The 24,813-nt window shown below is 47.3% G+C and overlaps 1 protein-coding gene across 4 annotated transcripts in view; it reads right to left on the bottom strand.

Moving 5' to 3' along the window:
* Window positions 1-666: 666 nt before the first annotated feature.
* AADACL3 (arylacetamide deacetylase like 3) overlaps window positions 667-24,813 on the bottom strand; it is a 46,143-nt gene continuing 21,996 nt past the window's right edge. For 2 of the 4 annotated variants that reach the window (XM_023258144.2, XM_023258145.2), the window contains 4 exons: window positions 19,041-19,199; window positions 7,882-8,098; window positions 6,005-6,068; window positions 667-3,788 (listed from right to left, as the gene is read on the bottom strand). In XM_023258144.2, the coding sequence (XP_023113912.1) occupies window positions 3,014-3,788; window positions 6,005-6,068; window positions 7,882-8,098; window positions 19,041-19,082 (1,098 nt within the window). In that variant the 5' untranslated portion in view covers window positions 19,083-19,199 and the 3' untranslated portion in view covers window positions 667-3,013. Of the gene's footprint in view, window positions 3,789-6,004; window positions 6,069-7,881; window positions 8,099-12,476; window positions 13,008-19,040; window positions 19,200-20,052; window positions 20,773-24,813 lie in introns of those variants that run through there. The other 2 variants (XM_019836195.3, XM_019836192.2) reach the window with 2 other exon arrangements.

The raw sequence follows: 24,813 nt of genomic DNA, 5'->3' as shown, positions 1-24,813 counted from the left end.
CAGGGTAGTAAGCACCTGCTACTGATAAGGTGGCTGTGGCAGAGGTCACTAACTTCTTGTGGACTCAACCCTACATGGCTATTTTTTTTCAACTTTTTTTTGGGGGGGGGGGACAGAGAGAGACAGAGCATGAACGGGGGAGGGGCAGAGAGAGAGGGAGACACAGAATCGGAAACAGGCTCCAGGCTCCGAGCCATCAGCCCAGAGCCCGACGCGGGGCTCGAACTCCCGGACCGCGAGATCGTGACCTGGCTGAAGTCGGACGCTCAACCGACTGAGCCACCCAGGCGCCCCAAACTTTGTTTATTTTTAATTAAAAAAAATTTTTTTAATGTTTATTTATTTCTGAGACACAGAGAGACAGAGCATGAGTGGGGGAGGGGCAGAGAGAGAGGGAGACACAGAATCCGAAGCAGGCTCCAGGCTCCCAGCCGTCAGCACAGAGCCCGATGCAAGGCTCGAACTCACAGACCGCGAGATCATGACCTGAGCCGAAGGCGGACGCTCAACCAACTGAGTCACCCAGGCGCCCCTATTTTTAATTTTTATTTTTTTTTCAACGTTTTTATTTTATTTTTGGGACAGAGAGAGACAGAGCATGAACGGGGGAGGGGCAGAGAGAGAGGAAGACACAGAATCGGAAACAGGCTCCAGGCTCCGAGCCATCAGCCCAGAGCCTGACGCGGGGCTCGAACTCACGGACCGCGAGATCGTGACCTGGCTGAAGTTGGACGCTTAACCGACTGTGCCACCCAGGCGCCCCAGTACATGGCTATTTTTAAAGGTGGCCTGGGAAAAGTAGAGTGGGAACTTACAGCAAGAATCCTAAGCTCCAGGTTCTTATCTGAATGTCTAGCCTGTGGGTGTGAGCAGGGCTGTTGTGCTGGAAAATGCCAGGGTAGCAGCTCGAAGCAACTGCTTTCTTATCACAGGGCAGTGGAAATTCAAAGCCAGAGGTTCTTCCAGCCCCCAAAACGTAACTGACTCATCTCCCTTGGGTATGGTCCTCCACTGGTTCACACACCCCCTGCCATCCCACAGTAGGAGAGCTAACCACCCAACTCCCCAGAAGGCCAGCTCAGTCAGAGGCAGCATAAAACAATGAAGGCCACATTCCAGGAGAGGAGCCTACCCAGACTCAGCTCAGAGACCTATTCTAGAAGGGACCATGCTCCTCAGATCCCAGTGCTGCCCAACAGCTGAGGGGCCACCAGACGAGGCGCTTTCAGTGAGTGGTTCCTAATTCTCCAACAAAGACACCTGCTGGTCTCCTGCTGTGAATGGATTGAGGAGCCACCAGATGGGATTCCTCTCTGCCCCATGTTTCAGCACGAGCATTCAACTGAAAGCCAGTTAAGGTCATGCACAGGGGTCTCCATGCAGTAGACTTGGATCTTGGCCTATAAAAGCTGCTAGCCAACCTGAAGACCAGGTAGGGCCAGCCTGGGAACCTGGGCCATCCTTTTCATTGGAATTTTTTTAAACATTTATTTATTTTTGAGAGAAACAGAGACAGAGTGTGAGCGGGGGAGGGGCAGAGAGAGAGGGAGACACAGAATCTGAAGCAGGCTCACAGAGCCCGATGCGGGGCTCAAACTCACGAACCGCGAGATCATGACCTGAGCTGAAGTCGGACACCCAACCGACGGAGCCACCCAGGCGCCCCTTCATTGGAATTTTTATTCCTCACGGACAAGTGGCCAACTTGTTGAGTGGTCCTTGACATCCCTTGTCACATCCAAGGACTCTGATTCAGAGTTCATTTAGCTTCTGTGGTAGAGTAAGCATTGATGTCCACCCAGCAGAGTTGGCACTGATGTCCACTCAGTAGAGTAAGCATTGATGTCTACTGTAGAAGAGTGAGTGTTGATGTGAGGAAAATACTCTCTCCTTCCCTCATGCTCAGTCCAAGCACTGGGTGGAGTTGATCCCATCCTTCACTCCAAGGCCAATATGGGACTTAGGCCTGGCCAGTCAGAACATTCCATTCCCTTAGTTGTGGCACCTGGACACACCACCCAAAATGCCCACAGAGCTATTGAGTTACAATGTGGTTTCTTCTGGCATGGCTGAGAATGAGGCAAATCTATAAGGACGGACTTGACTCTAGAGAATGTAAGTATGGAGCTGCTCAGGGCCACCCATATGCAGAGGTGAAGGTGAAGTAAATGCAGAGAAGAGAAGGCAGCTGGTGGCATCGTCTGAGTTCCTAGATCAAACCATACCTGATTTATCCTTGGAATTCATAGCTACATCAACCAATACATTCTTTCTCTGATTTAGGCCAATTTGAGTTGGTTGTGTGTCTTCAGACAGAAATCGTTTTTGCTAATACATCTTCAGCCCTTTGGCTCCTTTGACTCCAGGAGATCCAGAGCTCCCTGGCCAGATGGCTCTTGGCTATCTTCATCAGCCTCTAGGTGCCAACCACTATGGAAAACCTATCCATTCTGTCCTAACTCTTCAAGCCCAGACAGTCAAAACTCTGAGCGCAGAGGCAGAGGAACAGCAGGAGAAATGTTACCGTGTACCCACAGGGGGAGAGTGACACCAGTTTCCCACCTCCATTCAGCAGTCTAGAACATCAGAGCCCCATCCTCTGAGCTAGGCTGAAAAAAGCCCATGGGATTGCACCTGATGCCCGTTTCATTCCAAGGCTAGCCAAGTGCTACCTACAGCCTACATCAGCCTGAACTCTCCCTCAGGAAAGCCACAGGCAACCCTTACGTGATCATTCACTCTCTCCAATGGCCACTGCAGCTCAAGTTTTCCTGACCACAAACATGAACAGAGTCCCACCCACCCCCCAAACCTGTCTCTCCTACTGCTCTCCCTTGAGACATCAGAAACACTCATTCTGCAGTTCTAGAAGCTGAAGCAAGAAGAACATGGCAACCTCGACACCCTCCCCAGCCCCACTCAGCCTCGCCTACATCACAACAAAGAGTCTCATTGGGGAACCAGATCGTGGCTGAACGCACACTTCCGCAGCTCTAACAGGAAGGAAAGACGGTCACAACTTATTTAGAAAATGGACCACGGCATTTAGAATCCTCGTGGAGCAGGGGAATTGCAAGTAGCCCATATCAAAGGTGCTAAGCACTCCGTGGAAACCGTCCTCCATGTGGTGCCATGTCACCGGGACTCCCAAGTCCTCCAACCGCTTCTTGAACAACAGTGAATGGTCCCGGAGAAGGTCATACTCACAGCTCACAATGCAAGCCTCGGGGAGCTGAGACATGACTTCATCTTCTGCGATCAGGGGTGAGTTCATCAAATCCAGAGCGAGGTTTGTCTCCAGGTAGGCAGCCTCGTTTAGGGGCTCACGGGGCATCGGCCGGTAGCTTTTCTTCTTAAACCTCTCCGGGATGTTTTCTGCACCCAACCACTTTCTGTACTTTTCCCAGACTTCAGCAGGCAAATGGGCACCTTTCATGATGGTGCTTTTCCAGGAGGGGTTGATGTCCAGGTAACAACTCCAACAGTAGAAGGCAAAATTCCAATTGAGCAGTGGGATATTCCTGTTCTGCTGGTAGGAAGGGGATTGAAAATCCACAGCTTGGAGGATGGCATAGACCAGGATCTGAGCACGGATCTTGGGGAGATCTGGACAGTCCAAAAGTTTTTGACAAACTATCGTGGCCACTCCCCCTCCCACACTGTCACCGCAGACCACGACCCGATCTGGATCCACCCCATACACATTCAGGGACTTCAAGAAGTGGATGGTGGCTGCAATACAGTCTCGTGCCGCCACCGGGAATTTATGCTGAGGCAGGCGGCGGTATCTAAAAAAGAACCAAGGAACACGGTTTACGCTCATCGCCCTAGGAGAGCCAACAATACGTGTCTAGCGTCCCTTAGACCAAATTTCATCCATTAGCCTCTCTTTCTGAAGCCCAAGAAAGTGAACTCATGGTATGAGGCTTCCATGAGGTGATAGTCATGAAGCCTGGCACACAGGCTCCGTGAGTGGCGGTTGCTGTTCCCTCCATCTAAATGACCCTTTGGGGGACAGGCTGTGACCACGAGAGCCCTGTCATCTGCCTATGGGTCAACAAGTTAGCAATCATCAACATGAACCCCATCTTTCTGAACCTACCCATGGGTCCTTCCCTGGCTCACAGCTGTCCCCTTTTCTTATGATTCTTGTATGAGCAACTCCAGATTTGCCTGGGTTTCAATTCCAATTAACCCTGCCATGCTTGCAGGTTTTGTGGGAGGATCTTGCAGACATAAATACCACCAGGGGCCAGCAGTTAACGTACGGGTCTCCTCCAGATCACCCACGTCCACTCTGGACCACTGCTGTCCTAAAGGTGCGCCATGCACTACTGCCATGGAGGTCAGCAGCGTGGCATGCTAGACCTCCCGGTTTCTCAAGAGATTCCAGAAATCTGGGTGTTGTGAGAAATGTTACCATTTTAAATGCTGGTCTCAAATTTAAAAAAGAAAGAAAAAAAAATACTCTGTGGGACCCACGAACTTTTGCCAACCATTCCCATCACGATGCCTCCTCTTTTAAGCCACCCTGAGTTCATGCCAGGACAGCAATGTTTCTACTCTAAAGCCTCATCTATCTTGGATTCATAAAATAATTCTCTTGCAGAGATTCGTTGGCATACTATAGTGACCAGAGTTGTAAGGCATGTCATGGCCAACACTTGGATCAAGACGTCTACCCCACTGCAGATACGGTTTGGGAGCTGAGAATTGTAAAGTGAGTGGTTTCTCTGGGGTCCTCTGCCTCATCCAGGACCGATTTCTGTATCTTTCACTCTAACTCAACCAGCTGTGCCACACGGAAGCTGGGAAATGTATTCCCACCAAGACATTGGCATTGGTACTGCTCTATGGAATGTGCATTTATTAAAATTTTTTAGAAGCAGGAGTGGGGAGGGGCAGAGAGAGAGGAAGACACAGAATCCAAAGCAGGCTCCAGGTTCAGAGCTGTCAGCACAGAGCCCGACGCGGGTCTCGAACCCACAGACCGCGAGATCATGACCTGAGCCGAAGTCAGATGCTTAACCGACTGAACCACCCAGGCGCCCCTGGAATGCGCATTTAAATGAAACCGCAGGGAGAGTGTTATGCTAAGTGAAATAAGCCATACAGAGAAAGACAGATACCATATGTTTTCACTCTTATGTGGATCCTGAGAAACTTGACAGAAACCCATGGGGGAAGGGGAAGGGGAAGAGAAAAAAAAAAAGAGGTTAGAGTGGGAGAGAGAGCCAAAGCATAAGAGACTCTTAAAAACTGAGAACAAACTGAGCGTTGATGGGGAGTAGGAGGGAGGGGAGTGGAGGTGATGGGCATTGAAGAGGGCATCTTTTGGGATGAGCACTGGGTGTTGTATGGAAACTAATTTGACAATAAATTTCATATATTAAATAAATAAATAAATAAATAAATAAATAAATAAATAAATCGCAGGAAAGATTAATCAGGAAGGAACCATCCTGCCCCCGTGGGACAAGGTGTCAGGCGGCAGGGGAGGGAGGATGAGGCCACTTGACCACAGTGACCTCTCCTCTTATGTGTCCACTTTGCCAGGGGAGGGGCCACCCCAGGTCTCTCCTGCCCCTGGCCCGTGTCTCACCGGGGTGGACCTCCCTCTCGGGAGCACTTGGGAATTCTATGGCAATGGCCGAGGTTGTCTGTTACCGTGCAGGGCACTGTGGCATTTCGCGTAGGAGGTGCTAAGTGTCTGGAACATGCTTCTGTGCCACCAATAGGGCTCATGTTTGCAAAGCCCTGCACTTGATCTACCCAGAGAAGACCACTCCCCACACAGCTTCCAGATGTTACCATGCACAGAACGCCCGAGGGCCACCCACAGGGAGGAGTGCTGTTCTCTGCCTCTCCCTGTCCCTCTCCTCACCGCTGCTCACAGCCCATCATCCCCTGCTCTGGTGTCCTGGTGTCCCTGCATCCCCCTGCCCGCCCCAAGCCAGGCTCTCCACCCCCCTTATCCAGCACCACCCCTCCACCTTTTACTCACCCAACTGATAGGACCACTGAGCCACTCTTCTTGGACAGATGACAGCATATGACATGATGGGTTTCTAGAAAATAAAAGGTATTTAACATTCACTAGGAAGATTAGTGGCCTCCTTTGCCAGCCATCACCATGAGCTGCCCCCTTCTCTCTGACAACCACCACAGAGAGCTGGGGCTGATCCTAACAAGGTTTTGCAAACTTTCTTTCCCGCTGTGGAGCAGTCCTTCCTCCCCACCTTCTAGAACTTCTCCTCTGAGATCCTGTCTGAAGAACTTCCTCTAAGATTTCCCCCCATCCCCATTGATTCTGCAATCCATTCAAAATATCTGAGATGCCGTTTGGCCATAGAGCACAGGGGTGCGAGCTCTAGATTCAGACCGGAGCTCACATCCCGACTTTGCCTCCTTTTAGCTTGAGCTGAAGTAGTCTGGGGCAAGTGCCTTCACCTCCCTGAGGCTTGACTGCCACATCGGTAAAATGGGTTAAAATGGGTACGATGATAATAACAGGGTTGTTTTGGGGGGGGGGTGGTTAATGAGATAACTATTACATAGAGGGCTTCCACAGTGTCTGCTGTGTAAATATTATTAATAATATTTATCAATACCTACTGACTGTTACCGCCATCCATTATGCAGACCAAACCAAAACCATGGTTGCATCAAATCCCTTACTCTCAAAAGCTACCGCAGTGTGCCTCTGACATTCCACAGTTCAGAAGGCAGGGCTGAAACCAAATAAAAGGGTTTTTTCCCTTGAATTCATGGGACACCAGTGCGTGGGGGAGGGGGGGCTAAGATAATAAAACGGTCTCGATTTTGAGTTTTTTCTGTCATTGATTTTCCTCAAATTATTGGTTCTCCTGTCTGTACCAGAATTTGTCTCAGACGATAGCTGGTATGAAGCAAAAGGACATGTGTTCAGCTATTTCCACTTTAAAAAAAATCCTATTTCCAACTGAATAGAGGTGCTGGTTTAGAACACTATAAACGTACTAAACACCACTGAATTGTACACTTTAAAGTGGTTAATTTGGGGGCGCCTGGGTGGCTCAGTCAGTTAAGCATCCAACTTTGGCTCAGGTCATGATCTCACAGTTCACTGAGTTTGAGCCCACATGGGGTGAGTTCGTTGAGCCTCACTTCGAGCTCCACACTTAGGACTCTCTCTCTCTCTCTCTCTCTCTCTCTCTCTCTCCCTCCCTCCCTCTTTCCTTCTGCCTTTCTCTCGCTTGGGACCTCTTTCTATCAAAAATAAATAAATAAATAAAAATAAATAATTGGGGTGCCTGGGTGGCTCAGTCGATTGAGGGTCCGACCTCTGCTCAGGTCATGATCTTGCAGTTCATGAGTTCGAGCCCCGTGTCAGGCTCTGTGCTGACAGCTCAGAGCCTGGAGCCTGCTTCAAGTTCTGTTTCTCCCTCTCTCCGCCCCTCCCTCATTCACACTCTTTCTCTCAAAAATAAATAAACATTAAGAAAAAAAGTGGTTAATTTTATGTTGTGTGAATTTCATATATATATATGGATATTTCATATATATATGAACATATATATAAACATATCCATAGATACACACATATACACATATGTGTATATATGAATATATGAATGTAAATAGAGCATATATATGAATATATATTTATATAGCATATGTATATATGAATATATATGTTGCATATATAGGTCTCCTTAGTTCCAGAAAGAGATCAGTACCTTCCATATCTCTGCCACCTGGATGATCTGGGACCCGCTAACTGTCCGGGTCCTACAGCGGCTTATAGACTGGGGTGCCACCTCTTGCTGGAAGGTGGGTGGCCACCCAGCTCTGCTCTGGGACTGTCATACTATGGGTGGGGTCTGAGGGAAAGACTCTTACTCAGGCTCCCCAGGACCCCCCCGCCGCCGTGGTAGAACACGATGCCAGGCCTGGGGATGCAGGAAAACACTTTGGGCTGGTACAGCTTCACAGGGATTGTCCCGTAGCGGAGGTCTGTGACCACGACATCCGGATCCTCCTTCAGTGGCCTCAGATCATGCATGAAACGGACAAATTGGGGCATAGAACAGATTCTCAGTTTCTCAAAAATCATCCCCTGTTGGTGAGAGAGGAGGAAATGAGGCCAGAAGGATTTCAGTCTGTGCTGCGCTCGGGTGCAGCCGCCACCCGTGCCCCCAGCGGAGTGGCTGGTGGGCAGGCTGGACCACGTGGCCACGTGCGCCCTTGTGACACTGCAGTAAGCCCACCCCACCTTGGCCCACACTGCCCCCTCATCCTCTTTCCCCAGACAGTTGACACCCGGTCCCACAAACCGAGCTTCTGGCCACCCCGTGAGGGTCCCTCTCCCCCAGAACACCCCCAACCGTGGCCTGGACGTGACCTCTCTTCCCGGGGCAGGCCCTCCTGGACCAGCCCAGCCAATGCAGCCGTCCCAAGCATTAGTTGCTAGTTTTAAGACGTCATAACTACACTGTGGTTATGTTTTTTAAAAGGTGAGGGCGTTCTGGTCTTTCAGAGATAATGACTGAAACCTTTTGGATAAAATAATATGATGTCTGAGGTCCACTTCCTGAGAAATGAGAAGGGGGAAAAGGTGGGGGCCCCGGTGAAACAAGATTGGCCAGGAGTCAGCAATCAGTACTGGGGGGAGGGGAGGGTACATGGGGCATCCTCATAGTTTTCTGTCTCCTTTGGTGCATATCTGAAAGTTTGCGTGATAACAAAATAAAAGTAAACAAAGTCGTCTCTCACCCAGGCACCCTCTTTCTAGTGGTTCCTAACCCTTTCCGCACCAATGCCAGTTTGGCTTTAAGCGATGCCTGTGGACCTCGTCACAGAATGTTTTTGACACCTAAAATAAAATATGTGGGATTACATACGAGCACACAACAGCGAGATCTAGCGGCTGGTTTAATATCATTATTACTTCGAAGAAATGAGGCATCCGTGCAATTTTTCACCATATCTGCAATGGCTGTAATACGCTCTGGAAATATGCGGGATTCCTCTTGGTGACAAAGTCCCAGGTTGTGCTGTCACAACTGTGGTTTGTCCCCTTCATTCTTCATGGAAGGGAACCCCGCATTTCCTTTAGAGGTGAGTGAAAATGGAGCGTTTTTTTTTTACCCCACCCACTTTCACGGACCCCTTGTCTTCTGTCCCCTTGGGGATTCAGAGAACCCCGGATGAAGAAGCCCTCTTTCACTTTGCTGGAAGCACTCGCCGCTCTGTAAATGGATTGGTTTATAGTGGTTTTGCCCGATTCTTCTCTCTGTCTCCCCACCAACACTGCCATGAGACTATAAGCTCCCTGAAGGCGGACTCTATCTGGGACTTTATTTCTCTTGCCCCTCATTGATCCCAGAGCCACAACTGGTGGACGACACATCGTAGTTACATGACACATCTTTGTAAAAACAAAAAAACAAAACCAAAACAAACAAACAAAAAAAAAGCAAGTCAACAAACAGTAATAAGGCTAATACGTATTGAGGGTTTCCTTTATGCCAGGAATTGTAACCTGCACTCGGGATGGTTTAACTCATCGTAGCCCACAACATGCTATGGAGTCTGGACTACTATTTCCCCCTCTTTTGCGGATGAGGAAACTGAGTCATCCTATTTGGGAGCCCAGACTACAGACTATGAGGGTCAAGGTCAGGAAAGCCAGAGGACAAATCATCAGATCTTGTGAAAGCTGGACATAGGAAGCCTTCAGCCAGTGGGTTCTTCTCCAGGAAGGGGTCTTCATGGGAACAGGTGTTTGCACTTGCTTTCTCAACTCTTTGAGAAAGCCTCAGCCTCGGGGGGCGGGGCGTTAAGATGGTGGAGCTGTAGGGGGGCCCTAGGCTTGCCTCATCCCTCAAACACAGCTAGATAATGTCAAATCACCCAGGAAAATTGATCTGAGGACTCACGGAACAAACTGCACAACAAGAAGGAGAAAAAGAGGCCACATCGTGGAAGGTAGGAAGGTGCAGAGACGTGATTTGGGGAAGAAAAGAATTGTAGGTGCTGCAGAGGGAAGGGAGCCCTGATCATGGAGAGAGGATAGAGATTGAGAGACAGAGAGAGAGGGGGAGAGAGAGAGAGCAGGGCCCAGAGGACTACATAAGAAAAACATTTGCCCAAACCATTGACGGGGAAATCAAGAGGGGCCAAACATCGCAAGTTGCACAAGCAGGGGGACCCAAAGAAGGCAAAGAAGTCAGAGGCGTGTCCTGGTGGGCTTAGCGGTGCTTCAGGGAAGGAGGGAGGAGGCCCAGGAGTGGGCAGTGTGGTCTGAGGATCCCCTGGGTCACACTGGGAGACACAGTTTTCCTGCTTGGAGTGCATCTGGGAGAGGTGGCACAGCCTCTCAGGGGACAAGAGAGCCCCAGGCGCCCACATGCTGCCCTGTTCACAAGCATCACAAGCAAAGGAACAGAGACAGAGGGCAGCAAACCTTGGCGTTGGCTTTTTGCTGCGCTTTACCACAAACTCCGAGCCCTGCGCGGTCATGCGACTGCCCTTCTGGGACAAAGAGGCACCGGCCACAGCACAGTGAGACCCTACCCCAGAGGATCAGCATGGGTCCGTGCCACACTGGGTCCCTGAATTTGGAGTTGTGAAACACAGCCGGGTACCTGAGATAAAACACAAGAGTACTGTGCCACCAGGCAGCAGAAAGCCAGGACACAGAGGGAGGCAGGGGCATCTGAGGGACACCTGGGACACACAAGGGAGATTGTTCACTCTTCTGTGAGGGCTTCCTGAGCAGCAGCAGGGGAGAACTCCCTGCTCCAGGTGAGAGAGAGAGAGAGAGATAGAGAGAGAAAGGACTGATGTCATTCCCCAGCCCATCACACTGCCAGACTTCAGTGGGCAGCACAGCATCACCCAGGGGAAGCTGGAGCCCCTTACTCCAAGCCCCTCCCCCCTGCGCCTTGCAGGTGCTTCTGAACTAGGGCAAGTCCCCCTGAGAGCTAGCGCAGAAGGCCCCTCCCCCAGAAGACCAGTGCAACTCCCCCCCAACACACACACACACGCACACACACACACACACACACACACACACCAGGTCTACTGATCACAGAATGCAGCTCTAGGGGAAATAGGATCCAGCTTCTTTTAACAAGCAGACTAAAACGCACCTAGTTAAAGCTCTCCATACACTAGACAAGGTCCAAACACCCCACTGCAGGCATGGAGAAGTTCTGCAGAGGATTGACCTGAGGGAAAGAGCAGCCAAAACACAGCTGCAGAGTGCACACGGCATACACCAGAGACCCTTCCTGAAGCACCAGGCCCTGACCAGTATATGAGGTCTTCTTAATATAGCCATTACTCTTGAGATGCCTGGCTGGCTCTGACAGTTAAGCATCTGACTCTTGATTTCAGCGCAGGTCACAACCTCGAGCTTCGTGAGATCGAGCCCTGTGTCAGGCTCTATGCTGATGGCACAGAACTTGCTTGGGATTCCCCCTCTCTCTCCCTCTCACCCTCTGCCTCGCTCATTCTCTCGCTCTCTCTCAAAATAAATAAATGAACATTATAGCCATAACTCTCAGGAGCAGGAGACAGAACAGGCTTTCCTAACACACACAAGACACAGACGTAAACAAAATGCCAAGACAGAGGAACGCATCCCAAAAGAAAGAACAAAAAGGGGTCACGGCCAGGGATCTAATCGAAACAGACATAAGTAATACGCCTGACCTAGAATTTAGAACAACAATCATGAGGATACTAGCTGAGCTTGAGGAAAGCAAAGAAGACACCAGGGAGTCCCTTCCGTTGCATAAGAGACTTAACTGTGTTTTCTGTATTCAATCTGCCAGCCCTCTGGAAAAGCACAACCAGTCCCCATTGGCAACTTTGACACAATTCTCCCCATGATCTATTTGTATCTATTCTATTAAATTCACGCACCAGTAGCAATGAGCAGAATCTGACTATATGACATAAAGTTTTCCATCTCTCAATAGTAAAAAGATTGTGTGTGTGTGTGTGTGTGTGTGTGTGTGTGTGTATCTAAAGCTACATTCTGAAGTTCTGCTCATTTGTACTAATTTACTAATTGGCTGCATGTGTCTTTGTTGTTGGCTGGTTCTAGCTGGGTAGGTGGTAATGGGGGCTCAAAATCCGGAGTAACTCATTCTTGTCTTCACAGCTTCATAGTGTGTGCTGTGAAGACAGCAAGACAGGAGGCAGGGAGGGTGGGACTGGAATTGACCTTTCTTTCCTGTTAACCGAGGAAGTAAATCTTTTTTCATTTTCTGGCTCTGAGCCCAGTACAGCTTGAGCAACCCTAGGAAGAGATTGAGAACCTCTTAGTTAATAGGTTCCCTAACAGGGATCATTCAGATGTGAGAATAAAATGCAGCCAGCCTGTCTCTGCTGCTGCGTCAATGCAACTAGAATCTTCTCATGTGTTTCCCCAACCTCCTCCTTGAACCCTCAGGCGGAGAGGAAAAGTCAAACACGGAACTCACCCATCTCAACAACAGCAGGAAAAGGCAATCCAGGACCCGCAGTTTCACCGGGTGGCCGATGGCTGCAGGGATGTCCGCGGTAAGGAAATGGCTGCAGATTACCCACAGACCAACCCCCAAGAACGCACAGGCTGTCATGAGAAGGGGCAGGAGCAGGACTGCCATCATGCTGTTTTTCAGCACAGAGGAGGCTACGAGAAGAGGCTGTTCAGTGCCAGACACGGTCAGGAGTCAGCAGCCCTCCTCCACTTATACACCACAACCTGCCCTCCCCACCTCCCCATCTCCACAGCATTGGCCCAGCCCAGGTGAGTCACAGACTCAGGTGAGGACATAATTCTAGGGCAGGGCCCATGCAGAGGAGAAAGTGGTTCATGCAGCCTGACTCAGCTGGAAATGAGGGCTCCAAAGTTCCAGCTGCACCCTGGAGCACTGCTACGTGAAATGGCCTTGGAGGAGCACCTGGGCGGCTTAGTTGGTTAAGTGCCCACCTCTTGGTTTCGGCTCCGGTCATGATCTCACAGTCTGTGAGTTCGAGCCCCGCGTCAGGCTCCGTGTTGCCACTGCGGAGCCTGCTTGGGATTCTCTCTCTCTCCCTCGGACCCTCACGCACTCTCTCTCTCAAAATAAATAAATAAACTTAAAAAAAGAAATGGCCTTGGAGAAGTCACCATGGATGTCACAAACACCATTCCCTCCACCTGTGCTCTGGTGGCACTCACCCCCTAATTGCACTCTGGCCATGCTCGCTGTTCCTTAGTCTGCCAAGGAGGTCCCAGGGTGTTTGTACTTGTGGTTCTCTGGGCAACAGTGTTCCCCAAGATAATGGTTGAGCTCAACTCCTCCCCTACTGCAGGTCTCTGTTCAAATGTCACCTTCTGAGTGAGGCTGTGCCTGGACACCTTATTTAAAGGTATAACTCCCCACCGGCATCCCTATGCCCATCCCACCCTCCACTTCTTCATGGCCTTTATTATCACCTGAAATATCGCATACTTCACTTGTTTGTTTATTGTCTGTGGAGTGGCACCTCTGTGGGGACAAGAATTTTTGCTTTGTTCCTTGCTTTATCCTCAGAGGTTAGGTCAGGGTTTGGTACTTAGCAGGTGCTCAGCAAATGTCTACCAAATGAAGCAATGAATGAATAAGCTTTGTCCTCTTCATTGTAAAGCAGGAAAATTTGAGCTTACCTGCCTTTTCGGGTTAGGTCAGAGATCGATGTCACTGTTCAAAATCTTCCCTAATGACAAGTCCCACATCTGCAGTAATAATGATGACGGCTGCCTTCTCTTCCACCTCCCCACCATGGTGTCAGAGCACAGGGAGATCCTACCCACCCGGGAGAGAACTGGCAATGTCTAGAGACATTTTTGGTTGTCACAACAAAATGGGCAGGGTGGGGGCTGATACTGGCATCGCAGGGGTATGTTCCAGAGATGTTGCTTAACATCCGGCAATGCACAGATGGCCCCGACAGCGAGGAGGTACCTGGTCCAACAGGCTGGTAGTGCCCAGGATGAAAAACCCTGAGCTAGTAAGACTTGGATTTGAATCCTGGCTCTGCCTCATCCAGCATTCTCATCGTGAGCGAGTTACAATACACTCTCTGAGCCTCAGCTTCCAAGACTGTAAGATGGGGATAATAATAGTAACTCCATTAGCTTTCAGTGTGCGTTTCTTTGAATCCAATGAAGTAGAACATTCTTTCATATTTTATCCGTTATTTGAGGTTTTTCCTTTACGGATTCATGTGAATTTATTTTGTGTCTTCATACTCTGTATCTAAAATTTTCTATTTTCGTTTATCTTTTTGCACTGACTTGAAAAGATATTTGTAGTAATAACATTGGTGACAGACGGTGACCACACGTATTGTGGTGAGCACTTAGTAATGTATAGAATTGCTGAGTCAGTATGCTGTGCATCTGAATCTAATATCACACTGTATGGAGTGTATACTTCAATAAAAAATGTTTTAAATATTTTTAAGGATTATTTTCTAGTTATTTGCTTTTTTAACTTTGTTAATGTCGTTTTTCTGCATTGACGTTTGTAATTTTTACACAATGAAATCTCTCATCTGTTCTCTTATTATGCTTAGAAAGATCTTTTTTTACAGTACATGAAACTATATGGCAATGATTTTGAAAATGAAGATTTTCTTTGTCAAAATATAAATATCTGGGGGCTCCTGGGTGGTTCAGTCGCTTCAGCACCCGCCTCATGATTTCAGCTCAGGTCATGATCTCACTGGTTCGTGGGATGGGGCCTCACGTCAGGCTCTGCACTATCATTGGGAATTTTCTCTCTCCTTCTCTCTTTGCCCCTCCCTTACTCACACATGTGCTCTCTTGCTCTCAGAATAAATAAGTAAACTTAAAAAATATATATGAATTTCACCCAAGAAATAGAAAATACGCATAGATCAATTACTATGAGAAGGATTAGAGTCTGTTACCACTGAGGTTTATAAACACTTAACCCAGAAATTATGCAAAAGCACAGGGAGAATGAGGGAATGCCTACATATAAGCACCGAACCATTTTTTATTTCCTGGTTATATTACTTAGGATCAGTAATTCTAGCTGCTATAACAAAAGATTTTGGTAGAATAAAGACTAATTTTCCCCTCCCAACACAGACACTGGCGTGTTTGATGAACATCCACACCACTTGGTGATTACAGGATCCATGTTTCTTTCCGTCTGATGTTCTGCCATCTTCCAGGACCTCCGCCGATCCTCCGTGCCTTGCCAGGAGCCCCAGGAATTTTATGCTCGTGGAAGAACCCGTGGAGGAGAACTTAAGGGCCAGGCCCGGAAATACATCCCATTGGCCGGAACGCATTCACATGGCTTCACCGAAATGCATGGGACTCGGGGGGGGGGGGGGGGGGGGGCGGCAAACCTTCCATCTACCTAAGGATGAAAATGAAATGGAGTTTGGCGGATTCATAGGATCGTTCTGCCACGCAGCCTTTTGTCCAACAAGCAAGAGGAGATTTAATACAGGGAATTCAAAACACTGTGGGCAGGGTGGAGGGAGGGCAGGCTTTCAGTAAACAGCACCCCAGGTGTCACAAGAAACCACGCTGCTGACTGATCTCTGGAACAGGAAGAGGGCTGACTCGCCAGGGGACACCGGGAGGCGCATGCAAAACGTGGAGGCTTCTACCGGCTGGTGCTCAAGTGCGCATGCTCGGCGCTGCCCAGGAAGAATGGCTTCCGCTTCTAGCTGCCTTCCAGAGCTTCCGGGACGGATGTTCCAGAGACAAACTGGAGCCTTGGGGGCAAGATGGCCTAGGAAGCGCCATTCTCCTGCATTTAACCCCCAGACACAGGAGAGGGTTCAGAACAGTAAGGAGGGTGCTGAGTGCCAGCATCTGGCACAAGAAATAGTTTGATCGTGATGTTAGGGCCCTTGAAGTCCAACCACAGACTGCCAAGGAGTCCCCAGCCCAAGGTCAGGTCAAGTACTCCTGTTACGTCTCTTTGTGGTGTCTGTGCTCCTGCACGCTCATTAGGGAATTTCTAGCAGTCTTTTCCTTTGTGTATTTTGCTGCGATGTCATTTGGCACAGAGTTATATATTTACTGCGGAAGTCGCCTTTCTCAGCGTGCTGGAGTTGCCCTAAACAAAGGACCCCAGGCTGGGGGTGGGGGTGGGGGAAGGGGGGCTTTAGCAAAAGAAGCTTAGAGTCTCCCAGTTCTGGAGGCTGGAGGTCCAAGGTGTCACCAGGGCTGATATCTTCTGAGGGCTGTGCAGGAAGGGTGTGCTCCAGGACCCTCTCCTTGGCTTTTGGACAGCTGTCATCGCCCTGTATCTTCACATTGTCTTCCCTCTACGCATGTCTCTGTGTCCAGTTTCCCTTTTTACAAGGACACCAGTTGTATTGGAGTGAGGCCCACTCTGAGGACCTCATTTTGATCATTTCTGCAAAGACCTTACCTCTTAAGTAAGGTCACATTCTGAGGTACTGGGGGTTAGGCTCAACATATGAATTTAGGGGTGCCTGGCTGCCTCAGTCGAGTAGAGCATGTGACTCTTGATCTCAGGATCGTGAGTTTGAGCCCCATGTTGGGTGTAAGGATTACTTAAAAAATTAAAAAAAAATTTTTTTTTAATTTAAAAACTCACAACATATGAATTTAGAGGGACATAATTCAACCCACAACAGCACCCTTATCAACATCGAATGGTATTCTTTTACGATACGTTTCCTGCCTTGAATTCTACTTGCCCAAAGGCAGAAGCTAAGAAGTATTTGAGTGTACTTCTCCCCTGGGCCAAGCAATCTCTAGAAAAATAACACTCTACGTTCCCTCTACTTCTGCACTCACTCTTCCCCTTGGAGGAGAAGTGGCTTTTGTGAAATGGAGAAGGAATTGGGCATGCTCAGCTCGCTGTGACATCTGTTTGCCCGCAGAGAAGGGGCATCCTGTTCTCTGTAGCCAGGTGCCTCCAGAGAGAGGTGTATGTATGTTCAATGCTGCCTGGGACCCTGTTCCTAATATCAGGCAGCACCCTTGCCCACACACCTAAGCCACATGCTCTGATAATCAGCTTTATCAGAAAGAAAGGTGATGTATCAGGGTCCTAGCAGGAATTGGATGGCTTACTCATGCTATAGACTGAATGTTTGTGTCCCCCTGTAATTCATATGCTGACTCTAATCCCCAGTGTGATGATATTTGGAGGTGGGCCCTTTGGGAGGTGATCAGGTCATGAGGGTGGGGCCCACATGAATGGGATTAGTGCCCTAGTAAGAGACCTCCAAGAGTTCCTTTGCCCCTTCTGCCATGTGAGGATACAGAGAAAAGACAGCTGTCAATGAACCAGGAAGTGGGTTCTCACACATGGAATCTGTTAGCACCTTGATCTTGGACTTCCCAGCCTTCTATTGTGTTTAAGCCACCCAGTTTATGGTAATTTTATTACAGCAGCCTGAATGGACTAAGACCCTCATATTAGGATAATTTGGAAAGAGCCCACAGGATAGCACAGCCGGTAACAGCAGGGCTCCATTCTCCCTCCCAGAGGGGAGGGAATATAGCAGAACCAAGGCTGTGTGGAAAGGGCTCCCTGTGAGCTGAGCTGAGGCACACAGCTTACACATGGCAAACCTACGGGGATAGAGCTGGCCCCACTGTCACTCCCCTTCCTTCCTAGGCTCTCATGCTGTTGTGCTCCTCTGCCCAGGCCCTTCAGGAAAGCAGAGGGCAAAGGATGCTCTTGGCGGGGTCCATGCAGGTCAGTTTCCCAGGCTACAGAGTGGGTGGAGGAAGGTGGGGAGCCTACCTGGGGGACAAAGGGAAAATGTCCAGCACAGAGGTATTTTCATCTCCAAATCCTTGACTCCTATTCTGTTTTCTGGTTAGTGTTGAGCTCATGGAAGAAGGGAGGAATAATGTATTCATTTCCCACTGCTGCTATAATAAATTACCACCAATTTAGAGCCTTGAAATGATACCGATTTATTCTCACACAGTTCTGGAAGCAGAAGTTCTAACATCAAGGTATCAGCTGGGCTGCATTCCTCTTAGAGGCTCACACCTGTTTCCTCCCTTTTCCCAGCTTCTAGAGGTGCCTGCATTCCTGAGCCAAGGAATCCCAGGATCCCCTCCCAGCACCACTCTGTTCTCTGTTTCTGTCGTCCCACCTCCTTCTCTGATGCTGCCTCCTCCTATCTCTCCCTCTTTTGTGGGCCTTCGTGATTACATTAGGCCCACTTGGATGATCCAGGATAATCTCCCCACCTCAAAATCCTTAATTACAAGTTCAAAGTCCCTTTTGCCATGTAAGGTAACATATTTGCAAGTTCTGGGATTAAGATATGAACATCTCTGGGAGGGGGGTGGGGGGATGTTATTCAGCCCACCACAGTGAAGGGACCAGTGAACCAACCTTTTTCAAACACCCTTGGCTTTGGGAAATAGGCACGTGCAATTTGCTTTTGCAAATGCACTCAGTGTGTATTTTGCTATAGCAGTTACTATCATCAATATAACTCCCACTTGAAACTCTTTTCGGTGCATCATCTAAAGACTTAGTAGAATTCTCTCCTTTCTCAAGATAAGAATACCTGCCTCGTGTTTGCCAGAAGCAGGGAGTGGGGGCAGGCAAAATGAGTGAAGGTGGTCAAAAGGTACAAATTTCCATTTACAAGGTAAATAAGTCCAAGGATGCCATGTGCCGTGAGGACTCCAGTTAACAATACTGTATGTTGAAATTGTTAAGAGTAATTGCTAGATTCTTATCACAAGAAAAAAAAATGTCACTATGTGTGGTGATGAAATTAACTAAACTCTTTTTTAAGGTTGTATTTTTAAGCAATCTCTACACACAACGTGGGGCTCGGACTCATGACCCCAAGATCAAGAGTTGAGCCGCCACCAACTGAGCCAACCAGGTGCCCCTAACTGAATTTTTTGTGGTGGTCATTTTGCAATGTATGTGCATACATCTATCGAATCATTATGTCACATACCAATAAACCATTACAATGTAAAACCAATACAATGCTGTATGCCAATGATGCTTCAATAAATTAATAATAATAATTACCTGCCTGGAGTGTGGCATGTTGTTGGCTCCTTTGGGAAACATGCTGCTTTCTTATCTTCCTCCCTTTTATCTTCTATCTTCCGGTTGTGTGTCCACTTCTGTGCATCTTTTACTTTGACTTCATTGCACATGCTTTTGCCGTAAGTTGTCACAAATCCTCTGTGAAAAGAGCCATCAGGAATCTTTGACTTTCTTTTCTATCTTCCAAGTGAATAAAGACAGAAGGTATGGAAAAATTACTAGGCTAATCTTCCTTAGTATAGTTCCTGCCTTAAAGGTGGCTCCATAAATGGATACCAAGGACACCTTTGTCTCTTTCCCCACCTTTCACATCGTGGAGGGGCTCTTAATCCCTTAGGAAAATCCATATGTGTTTTGAAGGGTAGAGGGGAAGGAAGTGAGGGTGGAGGGGCTGAGGGACTCGGGGTGTGGTGCACATTTTAAGGGAAAAATGAGCTAAAAGTAGTTTCCTGAAAACACATTCCTGGGTTTGGAGAAACAGAGGCTGAAACTCCCAGATGGAAGTCCCTGGAGCCCAACTGAGTCCCTAGCAAAGGGTTTTGGAGAACAGTGTTGGTAGCAGGTGGACACGAGGGTCTGCAGGGCCAGAGAGGCTGTGAAAGCTACATCAGGCCACCTGACCCTTTGGGTCTCTATCTCAGATGCAGACAAATCAAAGGGGTGACAGCCAGGCATGATGGTGCAGAGAGCCAGGTGGAAGTGTTCCACAGAGGGCACATGAATTTAAACTTGGACCAGATCCCAGCAGGGCCAGCTTCTCCTGCATGCGGCACCAATATGGCGTCAGCTTTGGAAAAACCTGTCTCTGTGTAACTGCCCTTGTTTGCAGCATCAGAAGGTGCCTTCGTGCATTCATTCACTCACTCATTCATTTATTCATTCATAAATGTTTAGGATGCTCACTCTCCAAGCAACTCTCAGGGGAGAGCCTTCCAGGCAGAGATGTAATACTTCCTGAGGGAGCCCCTGGGAAGGAAAGGAGGGGACCCACCTTGTGTTTCAGGAGCCCCTCCTGCCTCAAGAACAGGCAAACAAGCTTTGACCTAAAGGCCAGGTCAACTTTCCAAAATCTGAAGTAACTAATCCTGGCTGAATCTCCACAATGGCTTTGTTCATCCATGTTAATTTTATGATGGCTTGATGTTGGACATAATGGCAGACAGGTGGAGTGACCCTGCAGACACCCAGGAACCCTTTGGAATGTTCCACTCCTTCCTGATCATTCATTGTTGGGGGCTGATCCTTGAATCTTTTTGTGCTGCAGACTTTTTCTCAGAATATTTTTCGTACTTATTTCATAAAAACAATGTTCTTAAATAACTGCAAAACAGACATAGACTTACTAAGAAAAAATTAATTATATTAAAATGGAGTTGTAGAGATTTTTTTTCAGTTTCTAATATAGAAATATAAGTGCTTTAAAAAAAACATTAAATAACACTACCTAGTGGCAGATCTAGAAATGCCACATTTTGAAATGATGATGAGCATAAAGGATGTTTTGTAATATTTGTCACAACTGAAATACATGAAAATATTTGTGATCTTATTGGTGATAAAGTCCCATGTACAAGCAACATTACTGTGGCCTGTGGCCCACATTTCTGCCAGAAAAAAAAAATTTAGGGATGCCCAGATGACTCAGTCAGTTAAGCGTTCGGCTCAGGTCATGATCTCATAGTTTATGAGATTGAGCCCTTTATCGAGCTCTGTGCTGATAGTGCAGAGCCTGCTTAGGATCCTCTCTCTCCCTTTCTCTCTGTCCCTCCTGCGTATTCTCTCTCTCTCCCTCTCTCTCAAAAATAAATATTTTTAAAAATTCTAAATTTCAATTAGAGGTTCATGAAAATAAGTGTGATTTCTTTCCCCATTCAAGTTCATGACTACTTGACTGCTAAGCACTGAGCCCCTGTTTGAAGGTACAGTAGTTTTGTTGAAAATATTTGAGCTGCAAAATAAACTTTTGGTGTTTCCCAAAGATGACAAGCTATCTTGGTTTCAGGTACTCAGCAAAACGAAGTGTTCCCACTAGAAAATGATACCTGCCCTCTGTTCCCCAAGGGAAATACAATCCCACTCCCTTCTGTAGCCACAGCTGGTTAGTAGATTGACAGGTCTGGATCCTAACAATTGATTCAGGATTTGAAAGACAATTAAGTGAGGGAGGAGTTAAGGTGGTGGAGAAGTAGGGGTGGGCTTTCCTCTCCTTCAAACACAGCCGTATTGAGGTCAGATCACTTGGAACATCCAAGAAATCAATCTGGGAGTAGCAGAAGGATCTCCACGGTTGGAGAGAGACGGCATGGCAGGTGAGAGGCACGTGGAAGTGAATTGACGGTAGAGGAAAATGGTGGTGCTGCGGAGGGGAGGGAACCCTTTCTGTGGAGAGAGAAAAGAAAGAGAAAGAGAGAGGGGTTGAAAGAGTGCGGCATTGGGTTCACGCAAGAGGACAGCCTCTCTGGACCAGGGGCTGGGGAGTGAGGGCTACTGGGTGTCATGTTTTATGCAAACAGTGTGTAGCTCAAACTCTGAGGTTTTGGAACTGCGTGACTTTCTCCTCCTGAGCAAAGTTGTGGTGCACACTCCTGGGGAGAAGGAGTGAGCTGGCCCCAGGGTGCATAGCATGGTGTAGGGATCTGGGTCTCACTGGGAGAGAACATTCCCCTTACAGCCTTTCATCTGGAGGAGACAGAGGCATGCGCAGAGGGCAGATAAGCTGGTTGCTGCTTTCCATGGTGCTACACCATAGGTTCCATGCACCACAAAGGTGTGGGACTGTTTTTCTGGGACAAAGGACATCAGCACAGTGTGAAGAGGCTCTATTCTGGAGGAATGGGTTGGATCAGTGTGGGGCTGCACCCTTTAAGATTTCAAGTTTTAAATCCCAGCCCCATGCCAAAAAAAAAAAAAAAAAAAAAAAAAAAAAAAATTGCAGGAGACCTATGATGCAGGGCGCACTGACTGTGCTCGCTATTCTGTGAGGGCTGGCTGAACAGCAGGGAGTGTGAGATCCCTGGTCCAGGGAGGAGAGATTGGATTGGGGTGGCACCATTTCCCCACTAACAGCAACACTGTGGGACTTCAGAGAGCAACACTGCTGCCCCCAGTGGACGCGGGACCTGCTTACACCAAACCCCACCCCCTGTGCCTAGCAACTGCTTATTTACAGGGGCGGGACTCAGAGCCAACACAGAAGTCTTCTCCAGAAGCCCAGCACAGCCAGCACTCTGCATGCAACAAGTGTACTGAAAAACAGAGTGCTTCAAAGTGTCACCTACAATGCTGGTGGAAATAGGACCAGGCTTACTTTTTTTTTTTCCCCATCTCTTTTTTTTCTTTGGAGTCAGGCTTATAGTTTTATGTTTGTTTTTTCATTTCCTTTTCTGGTTTTTTGTTTTGTTTTGTTTTGTTGATCAGCCTTCTTTTTCTTTTCCTTTTCTTTGGAATCAGGCTTACAGTTGTTTGTTTGGGTTGTTTTTTTTTTTTTTTCACTCCTTTTCCTTCTCTCCCTCTCTCTCTCTCTCTCTCTCTCTCTCTCAGTTTTGGATCAGGCTTTCCCCCACCCCTCACTTTTTTTCCAGGATTATTTTAACAAATCAAAGCACATCTAGTTAAAGGTCCAAACACTCCCCAACACAAGCAGAGAGGAGCTCTGCAGAGAACTGACAGTGGGAAAGAAAAGCCAAAATGCAACCGCAGAGTGCACACAGCAGACACCAGAAACACTTCCTGAAGTGCCAGGCCCTGGACCATGTATGACCCCTTTTGAATATAGTAGTACTCTCAGGTGCAGGAAGTATAACAAACTTTCAAAATACACCTAAGACAGACACTTAGCCAACACGACAAGACAAAGAGGAATTCTACCCAAAAGAAAGTTCAAGAAGAACTCACAGCCAGGGACTTGCTCAAAACAGATATAAGCAATATATTTGAACAAGAATTTAAAACAATAGCCACAATATTACTAGCTGGGCTTGAAGAAAGCATAGAAGACACCAGAGAAACCCTTGATGAAGAGATCAAAGACCTAAAAACTAGCCAGGCTAAAATAAAAAATGCTATAACTGAGATCTAAATACACAGTTACAAGTTAAAATAGAAAAGAAGTTAAAATTATGGAAAATAGGCTGAAAAGAAGAGGGAAAGAAAACTATTAGATCATGAAGGCAGACTTAGGGAACTCAATAATTCCATCAAGTGAAACAATATCCTTATCCCAGGAGTCCCAGAAGAAGAAGAGTGGGAAAAAGGGGAAGAAAGTTTATTTGAACAAATTATAGCTGAGAACTTCCCAAATCTGGGGAAGGAAACAAGCATTCAAGTCCAGGAAGCACAGAGGACTCCCTTCAAAATCAACAAAAACAGGTCAACACTACAACATATCATAGTGAAACTTGCAAAATACAAAGATAAAGAGAGAATTCTGAATGCAGCTAGGGACAAATGGTCCTTAACCCACAGGGATAGCAATATAAGGTTAGCAGAAGACCCATCCACTGCAACATGGCAGGCCAAAAGAGAGTGGCAGGAAATATTCGATATACTGAATGGGAAAAGTATGCAGCCAAAAATTCTTTATCCAGCAAGGCTGTCATTCAGAATAGAAGGAGAGATAAAGAGTTTCCCAGACAAACAAAAACTAAATGACTTCATGACCACTAAACCAGCCCCACAAGAAATTTTAAGGGGGAGTTTTTGAGTGGACAAAAAAAAAAAAAAAAAAAAAAAAAAAAAACCAAAGCAACAAAGACTGGAAAAAACCAGAGAACATTTTCAAAAACACCAGCTCTGCAAGCAACACAATGGCACTAAATTCATATCTTTCAGTAATCACTCTAAATGTAAATGGACTAAACACTCTAAACAAAAGACATAGGGCATCAGGATGGGTGAAAAGAAAATAATATCCATCTATGTTCTGCCTATAAGAGACTCATTTTAGACTAAAGACACCTGCAGATGGAAAGTAAGGGGATGGAGATACCTCTATCATGCTAATGGATGTCAAAATAAAGCCAGAGTAGCTATACTTATATCAGACAAACTAGATTTTAAAACAAAGACTGTAGGGGCACCTGGGTGGCTCAGTCAGTTAAGCGTCCGACTTCGGCTCAGGTCATGATCTTGCAGTCCATGAGTTGGAGCCCCACGTCAGGCTCTGTGCTGACAGCTCAAAGCCTGGAGCCTGTTTCAGATTCTGTGTCTCCCTCTATCTCTGACCCTCCCCCGTTCATGTTCTGTCTCTCCCTGTCTCAAAAATAAATAAACGTTAAAAAAATATTTTTTTAATTTAAAAAAAAAAAAACAAAGACTGTAACGAGAGATGTAGAATGGCATTATAGCATAATTAAAGGGTCTATCCATCAAGATCTAACAATTGTAAACACTTATGTCCCCAACTTGGAAGAACCCAAATATATAAATCAACTAATAACAAACATAAAGAAACTCATCTATAATAATACAATAATAGTAGGGGACTTTAACACCCCACTTAGAGCAATGGACAGATCATCTAAGCAGAAAATCAACAAGGAAACAATGGTTTTGAGTAACACACTGTACCAGATGGACTTAACAGATATATTCAGAACATTTCATCCTAAAGCAGCAGAAAACACATTTTTCTTGAGTGCACATGGAACATTCTCCAGAATAGATCTCATACTGGGTCACAAATCAGCCCTAAACAGGTACAAAAAGATCAAGATCATACCATGCATATTTTCAGATCACAACACTATGAAAC

The sequence above is a fragment of the Felis catus genome, chromosome C1 (assembly GCF_018350175.1).
Source record: "Felis catus isolate Fca126 chromosome C1, F.catus_Fca126_mat1.0, whole genome shotgun sequence".
NCBI lineage: Eukaryota > Metazoa > Chordata > Mammalia > Carnivora > Felidae > Felis > Felis catus.
This window is presented reverse-complemented; position numbering and strand designations above follow the sequence as displayed.